Source organism: Bufo bufo, chromosome 2 (genome assembly GCF_905171765.1).
Source record: "Bufo bufo chromosome 2, aBufBuf1.1, whole genome shotgun sequence".
NCBI classification, from domain to species: domain Eukaryota; kingdom Metazoa; phylum Chordata; class Amphibia; order Anura; family Bufonidae; genus Bufo; species Bufo bufo.
In genome coordinates, this window is record NC_053390.1 from 250,124,294 (window position 1) to 250,133,418 (window position 9,125).

General features: G+C 48.8%; 1 protein-coding gene across 1 annotated transcript in view; it reads right to left on the reverse strand.

Annotated features, from left to right (window-relative positions):
- The window catches only part of UBE2L3 (ubiquitin conjugating enzyme E2 L3), a 49,957-nt gene extending 43,308 nt beyond the window's left edge, over positions 1 to 6,649 (reverse strand). Inside the window, exon 1 of the mRNA XM_040416360.1 lies at positions 6,528 to 6,649. Coding sequence (XP_040272294.1) covers positions 6,528 to 6,554 — 27 coding nt within the window. The 5' untranslated portion in view covers positions 6,555 to 6,649. The remainder of the gene's footprint in view (positions 1 to 6,527) is intronic.
- Between the last annotated feature and the right edge of the window lie 2,476 nt (positions 6,650 to 9,125).

The window sequence follows — 9,125 nt, forward strand, 5'->3', positions numbered from 1 at the left end:
AAACATCGATTTCTCAGCGAAGATAAATGCAGGAAAAAGGACGAAAAAGTGCTATAGGACAACTATGTAGCACTATAAGGTACTCTTAACAGCTCAATAGGCGATTTTTTGGTGACAGGTTCCCTTTAAACAAAGAGAAGTGGATGGGTTTTATCGGAAGGGGACATAGCCTCCCACAAGCCAACAGATGTATTATGTATGAGATTGGAGTAAATTGTAGTGGAAATATGCGACAGCTGGTGTAGATTTCAATGTCTGTCTTTAGAACTTCCCGAAACATGGCGGCAATATGACAGAACCCATTTAAACAGCACCTGTTACCTGCTAATCACCCTATGGAGCCATCCATGGGTAGAAAGCCTAAGGCAGTGGTGGCGAACCTATGGCATGTGTGCCAGAGGCAGCACTCAGAGCCCTCTCTGTGGGCACCCGCACCCTGGAAAAGGTCTATGGTGTACCAATATGCCTTAGACTTTTCCTGCCAGTCATCAGCGCAGGGCGCACTGTGAACAGCGCAGGCAGTGCATTGAATGTAGGCAGGATATTATAGCTTAATGATAAAAATACATGGAAGATATACTGTATTAGTATTCAGGTTAAATTGCCATGTTGGCACTTTGCGATAAATAAGTGGGTTTTGGGTTAATCGTCACTGGCCTAAGGTCTACCTCCCAAAATGTCAGTGGAAAGGAGAAAGGACTGTACTCATCCAGGGTGGCTCACAAACACTCAGATCACTTGCCGACTACTTGTGAGAGCCATCTGTCTGTCAAGGTATATCGCCAATGGCCACACGATAGCCACTAGCTGGATATCCACCACCTGCTGACCATTCCCAAAAATCCAGCTACAATACCCCAAAAGCTCATCCAACAAACACACACAGCCACGGACCTGAAGTCTGTCTCCTGACATGCCGCTCAGGTGCCGATGAGATCTGGAGGCCCGTTTGACAGGAACTCAGGGGCCCGATAAGAGACTAGCAGCTTCAAATGCTGCCCAAGCAGGAGAACTGGAAGTAGCCGTGCAGAACAAACTCAAGACCACCCAGGACTTGTACAGCCAAGTGGGGGAGATACTGTAGCCCTAGGAATCACAGAGATCACAACTACACTTCCCACTGACATCTGGCAGCAGGAGGCGGCAAGATGCACCAAATTTATTAACCATTGTACACCACTAATTTTGGCACGACTCCAATACACTCTGGGGTTTAAGCTTTAATAAATCTCCCCCCCCCCATGTACCTCATACTATGAGTGAGACTTCATGTACACTCCATAAAGAGTTGACCAAGGCACCTGTAGTACCTTAAATTTCATACTGAGGTAGACAGATATACAAACACCAAAAAACTGCAGAAAACTTAAAGGGTTGTCCAATGACAATAACACATACCCTATGCACGAGATAGAGGATGTGTCTGATAAGCTGGGGTCTCACTATTGGGGTCCCAGCAGATCACTACAACAGACATGCATCCACCAACTCCATAGAGCAGGTGGATACAAATGTGTTTCACATTCAAATGGGTAACAGAAGCCCCCATAATTGGCAAGGGCCCCAGTGGTTTGACCCCTGCCGATCATGAAACTGCCTCACCTGCTGCATGTTCGCTTGGACATCTGTGTTGGTCCCATGGTAATATGTGCCTGCATTGCTGAGAAAAACGATGTTTTAATATATGCAAATGAGCTTCTAGGAGCAACGGGGCGTTATCATTGCACCTTGAGACTCTGCTCTCTGCAACTGCTGTGCCCTCCACTTTGATTGAGAGGGCCAGGCAGGTGTGAGGATGTTTTCACTACCTGGCCTTGTCAAAGTGCAGAGGGCGTGGCAGTTTCAGAGAGCAGAGCCTCTAGGTGTAATGGTAACACCCCCGTTGCTCCTAGAAGCTCATTTGCATATATTAAAACCTCATTTTTCTCAGCAATGCAGGCACATATGAACATGAGCCAACACGGATGCCTTCACCTGCTAACTGCACATGGAACAGGTCAGCCAGTGTCATAGGTACAAATCTGCTGACAGAAGCCCTTTAAGGTGGTCATACATATTAGTCTAATGTTGATGAAGTGTCAATTTCAACAAAAATTTCACCCGATAGTCAGATCAAAATTCATTTTTTAAAATAATGTTACAAGAAAGATCTTACATCCAGTGTCAATGAGCATGTAAGGCCAGTCTGAACGACCAGAACAGCCAATATGGACTAAAATGTGTATGGTCGTTAGGGTTTGTCCGATTACCGGAAGTACCGATATTATCGGCAGATATTCAGGATTTTGTACATTATCGGTATCTAACCTTGCAGATATACCGTAAATGCGCATAAAGCGAATACTTGTGAGCGCCTCCATTATGGAAGCACGCACTAGTATGCATCGGGTGCGGGGAAGAAGCGCAGCAAGCGCTTCCGATACTCACCCTCGCTGGTCTTCTTTGATAGGGCCCGCGCTGCACTGTCCTGACCTCGTACAGCGTCAGGACGTAGTCCGCGCACTATGACCTGACGCTGCACGCTGTCAGGTAACAGTGGAGCTGCGGCGCAGGAGAGGTGAGATTTTTATTTTATTCATCTGAATATATTCACCAGATGATCATCTGTTCAACTGCGGTTCAAACCTCAACCTATTGCTGTCTAAGGCCTCATGCACATGGCCATTTTGTGCATTGGGGACCGCAATTTGCGGTCCCCAATGCACAGGCATTATCCATGCACAGACGGATCCAGACCCATTTAACTTGAATGGGTCCATGATCTGGCTGCACCACAAAAAAAAAAATAACAAATTCTAGTGCTTCCGTGCCTCTATTCCGCACCACACCTTCCGGATTGCGGACCCATTCAAGTAAATGGGTCCGCATCTGTGATGCAGTGTGCACACGGCCGGGCCCGTATATTGTGGACCCTCTGTTTACAGGCCACAGTACGAGCACAGCCGGGCAATGTCCATGTGCATGAGGCCTAATGTGTATGGCCATCTTTAGTGTGCCATAATACAGCCCCCAAGTCGATCCAGTTCCAGAGTGGTGGACAACTAAAGCTGAGCCCATACATCCAGTCTGACGTGCAGTACAAGGTGACAGCGCAGCTGCAATGTATCGATCTGGGCGACGCCTGGAGCGCACTGTGTGGCGAATGCACAGCAGGCTATTATTGCCAAGTGGTAAAGTACAGGTAAAAATCTGCTATATTCGACTAGACTATCATTTGGCTATAATTGCCTGATGTTATTTACACCAGTAACGGTTCTCTGCATAAATGCCCACCTATTAGGCCACGTTCACACCACTGCTATTTATTTCTGTTGTTCTGCTCTGTTAGATGAGCAGAACAATGACAATAACAGAAGTGTTGGATCAGGCACGTAAGGCTGCGTTCTTATCCCATATTTTTTTTATTTTTTTTCCATACGTTTAATGTACACAAAAAAGGTATACGTTAACAGATGCCATACTGTGTCATCCATCAAAGAGTTCCATCGTGAAAACCATATATGTTAACGTATACTTTTTTTGCAGGACAGGAAAGAGTAGTGTGCCATGATTTTCCATCCTGCAAAAGAAAACAAAAAAAACCTGCATATGTTAACATATATGTTTTTTGTACAATAGAACTCTATAGTAATGGATGACACAGTATGGCATCTGTCTGAGGCATCTGTTAACATATACTTTTTTTGTGTACGTTAAATGTATGGCAAAAAGGTGATGTGAACCCAGCCTAACTGACAGGAACGGAGCTGAAGACTCCATTTACTGACGAGATCCGTTCAGGATTCTGTCTTTTTATCGGACAAAAAGTCCTGCATATAAGGTCTTTTTTTGTCCGGTCTTTTTGACAGAATCTGCAACAGAGGCTCCAAAAGTAGCCTCCAATGCAGATGTGAACAAGTGCAGGCCTATATATTATGTATTTGTCCTCCTCGGGTAAAAATACTCCCCCAAAATGGCAAGCGGAGTATTTTTACTCTTCTGGAAAAAATTTAGCGCAACCCCTGCTTGCATAAAGTATTCACCAACCCAATACTGTGAAAAATAAAGCGGTTTGTACATAAAGTGATAATTCATTGCTTTGGAAATTTCAAAGAATACAGTCGGAATAAGTTCATACCCTGCAAATCTGTTAAGCGGCCGTGAAATCCTTGTATCCTACACTGGGGGAAGGTTTTTCTCAGTAAAGTTCCACACACTAATCTTGTAGCAGACAATGTAGCCCCGATGCTGGCAAACACTATGCTGGGGGAGAGTAATTAAAAGGGTGGGCCATGGGTCCCAGACCCACTTCTATCTCCAGAACAGGACCCCCAAGCACAGCCACCCTCCAATACACCGCTATGGGAGTTCTGACAATTGCCAACCACTGGCTTGGCTATTTCTGGCAGTCCCATAGCAGTGAATGGAGAAGTGGCCATGCTTGCGAGCTTCCTTGGCCATTTTCAGTATACCCATAGCAATGAATGGAGAGCATGACACGCATGTGCAGTGTGCTTTCCTTCACTCGAGGCCCTGATCTCTAGATAGATTCGGGCCCCACACTTATCTGATACTAATGGCATATCTCAGCTGGACCAACCCTTTTAAGGCTCCGTGTACATCTTCACAACTCCTCACAGATCTTATTGCCTTAGGGCTCATTCATACAGCCGTTGCCCGGCCGTACTGCGGCCCGCAAACAGCAGGTCCGCAATATGAGGGCACTGGCTTTGTGATCACGGATGCGGACCCATTCACTTGAACGGAGGCACGGAAGCACTACGGAGGGCTTCCATGGTGTTTCTGTCCAGGCCTCCGCAAAAAAATAAAATAAATGTACTTGTTCTATTTTTTGCGGTGCGGACCATGGACCCATTCAAGTTGAACGGGTCTCGATCCTTCCCGGCCGTCGCACGGACATTGCCCGTGCATTGGGGACAGCAAGTTGCGGTCCCCAATGCACGGAACGGCCACACAACGGCCGTGTGCATGAGACCTTATAACAGGGTTCAGTGGGGTTTCATCATGGTGTCGTTGCTTTTACGCTATTGTTGCCAAAGATGACAGGGCCCCTGATGCAGATGAGAACACAGCTCAATACTGGCACATGGTGCCTCAGTGTGCTGCCAGCGCCACCCCATGCAAGAGAGAGTTCATAAATACACAATTTGTCAGTCAGATAAATTATGTGTACCACCTCTGCAAACCTATCCCTAGAATGGAGCGCCCAAAGTAACAGAGCAGATGGCACCAGGGTGCCCACAACTATTTACTTGAGCACTGGCTTGAGCTGCTTGGCCACTACAAAGCGGAGGGTTCCGACTCCATCCACTATATGGTTTCTGGCGCAGACCTCCACAGATCTGATACTGATAACCTATCCGGAGGATATGCCATCAATATCCAAGTCCCCTTTCACTTCTAAGGAAGCCCTTATGGTGCCCATACATGATGTTTGTGGAAGCCTTGAAGATCACACAAGCAGCTGCCCATTCCCAAAAATATCTGACTTTTTCACAGACTTTGCTTGGCGTCAGTCACTCTTTCCGGTCATAAAAAGGAGGAGAGGAATATTGGCAGAAAGCAGACTTTATCTAACATGACTAGACGGCTGCGGAGCAGAAATCAGACTTCTAGCGGCAGATCCCATACACTGTATCACAAAGTCCAGCTCAACCCATCACCCAATGCCACAGACCCATAACACCTTCCATCAGAGGAGACCCGACTTCTACCTGCTTACCCAATTGACAGGTGGCGCTTGAGGAGACATAATAGCGTGAGCCCTCTGCACCTCCAGAGCGGTGTATTACCGGGGAGGCAGACCAATCTATCCATTCTCATGTCAAATCTATCCGTTTTAAATGGACAGAACTTTCTATCAGCTTTGGATTATAAAAAAAAACTACACAACCCCTGCCGATCATAACCGCCCAGGAGTCGGTGAAGATGACCCCATCATGGTTTCCAACCAGAGCTAAATATTATGTAACTGAGGAGATGATGAATAGTGATCATTACATGGGAAACAGTCAGTAAGTAGGTGTCTAGCACAGGGCAGGCTGCTGATGTAATCACTACAGGCCTGTACTGTACACATGTATGTAACAGCTCGAGAACCATCGTGGCAAGGGGCTGGAGACTACAAGCATGTGACTGGCACAGGTAGCTTCCCCTGCCATACCTGCGGGCTCCTCGGCGGGATTACACAATGACTGCCCCGCACACACCGGGATCCCCGGGCCCCGCAGCGCTCGCTCCTCCGTGTCCCCGCACCTCACCTCCCGGGGCCAGTACTCCCGTCTTATGGCGGAGCTCTCGTCTCCAGCCGCTTCGATCACGCTCCCCACACAACGCGGGACAGGGAGTGCCGGACTCGGCGGGCGGCGCGGGGCGAGGCCGGGGATCCTAGGCCTAGCCCTTGGGTTATTATTACTACTGATAGCCGCCTCTAGTTCCCCCCCAGGGGCTGAAATATAAGTGGAGAGCGGTAAGCAGCCAGAAACCCGCTTTTTCCGAATGAAAGAGCCGCCCTATCCCCCCATTACCTTCATCAGCCTCCTGCTGGCCGCCATCTTGGATCTGAGGGGAGTTCCCACAATGCATTGCCGGTAAAGGGCCGGCACTTCCTGGTGCGCCCAGACCGGGTCACCGAGCAACGGAGGGGGGAGCTGACAACATTCAGCCGACTCCGAGCACGTTCCTCATGTATGGTATTTATGCCCTGATACCACACCGGGTGTGCCCGCATATATCCCTATTACTTCACTAGTCATGATAAAACAGGGATTGCCCACTTCCTATACACTCTACTATTTTGGCATTAATACTTATAAGTCAAGGAGCTGTACAGGGTTAGAAAAAGTGGGCTCTTCTTTCCAGCAATTGTGCCACATCTGTATTGTAGATCATGGACAACCACTTTGATGCAGTCACCCTAGACCACTAGAATTATCACTATCCAAGACCACCGGTAATGCTTCCGTTATTATCACTATCCTAGACTAGTGATGGACGAACATCGGCCAGGACATTTCGTGATCAAATGTTCACGAACCGCGTGTTCACGGCAAGCCACATTCACTTTAATGGCAGGCGAACCTGAAAAACCTTCAGGTCATATTTGCAGCCACCAAATACTAGAAGTGCACAAATCGTCCCACAACATGGACGGTGACATACCAGAGGGGGATCAATAGCAAAAATTCCCACAAAAAAATATTTATTTTTTAATCAGGGGCCATTTTTATGCGATGTGCCCTGCTGGAGCCTAGAAAAATTTAAAGGGAATCTGTCACCTATTTTGAGCCTATAATACTGTTAACATAGCAACGTGCAATAAAGTACCTTCATTCCTGCATGTGTCCTCTTTCTTTTATTCAACTTTTCATTCAGATGAAAAAGCGATTTTTCTAATATGCAAATTAAGTCTCAAGGTGCCCAGAGGGGCGTTATTACTCTGCTCTAGTGCCCAGCCCGCCTTTCTTCCAAGCCCAGCACGCCTCCACATAAATAAATGTACTCACACATTGGAGCCGAACAGCGCCGCCCCCTCCACTACGTCATTTAATTTATTCACTGCACCGTCCTTGCTCCCTCCTCTCTTGGCCTCCGTAATCCCGCGCAGGCGCAGTATCGCTAAGTGCCTGCGCCTGTACAATACTCCTGCTCCTGAGGGCAACAGAGCTCTGATTACGTCACTGGCTCGGCGCATGCCTAGTGACACTATTGAGGCTGTTGCCCTCAGGAGCAGGAGTATCGTATCGGAGGCCAAGAGAGGAGGAAGCAAGGACGGTGCAGTGAATAAATTAAATGACGTAGTGGAGGGGGCGGCGCTGTTCGGCTCCGATGTGAGACGTAGGGGTGGGCGATATGGGCAAAAATCTATATTGCAATATAATTTTAAGCATGTGCGATATGCGATATATATTGCGATATATTGTTTTCTATATTGGGGGGGAGGTTTTACTTTTTATTTAATAACTATTAGCCTCCTTAAGGGCTAGAACCCTTGTCATATTCACCCTAATAGAGCTCTATTAGGGTGAATAGGACTTTACACTCTCCCTGCTGCCCTGTGCTTTGTGCACACAACAGCAGGGAGCTGACCATGGCAGCCAGCCTCTCATGTGCCCCCCAGCCTCTCATGTGCCCCCTAGCCTCTGATCTGCCCCCCAGCCTCTGATCCGCCCCCCAGCCACTAATGTGCCCCCCAGCCTCTCATGTGCCCCCCAGCCTCTGATCCACCCCCCAGCCCCCCAGCCTCTGATCCGCCCCCCAGCCTCTGATCCACCCCCCAGCCACTGATCAGCCCCCCAGCCTTTCCTTCTTATCAGCCCCCTCTGGTAACTCAAACCCACCCTCCCTCCCCAGTATTAATCATTGGTGGCAGTGGCCAAAGGGTCCCCCTCCCCCCCCATCATTGGTGGCAGTGGGCAGTTCAAATCGGAGTCCCAGCAGTGTAATGCTGGGGCTCCGATCGGTTACCATGGCAGCCAGGAGTCACGCTACTGAAGTCCTGGTTGCCATGGTATGTTAGTGAGCAGCATTATACTCACGTGCACCGTGGCCACCGGGCGCTCCTTCTTCTCATAGGTCTGTGCGGCGCATTGCTAATGCTATAAGCATTAGCAATGCGCCGCACAGACAGAAGAAGGAGCGACCGACGGCCACTGCTCACTAACATACCATGGCAGCCAGGACTTCAGTAGCGTGACTCCTGGCTGCCATGGTAACCGATCTGAGCCCCAGCATTACACTGCTGGGACTCCGATCGGAACTGCCCACTACCACCAATGCAGAGACTGAAGAACATTCCTGACACCCGACCTCTGACAGGACGCTGTGATCCGGGCGATTAACCCCTCAACTGAGGGGTTAATTGCGGCGGATCGCAGCGTGCAGTCATAGGGGCCGGATATGGCCAGTGTTCTGCCACTTTTCTATACCCGAACAAAAGTCTATACCCGGAAGTGATGTAGCTGCATCGGAAGTCACGTGGACGCGTTGGAATCAGCTGGAGGAGGGGGTGTTCTGCCAGATTACTATACTATAGCCGAATGCGCTTGCGCAGCGCGCATACCCCCTCCTCCAGCTGATTCCAACGCGTCCACGTGACTTCCGGTGCAGCTACATCACTTCCGGGT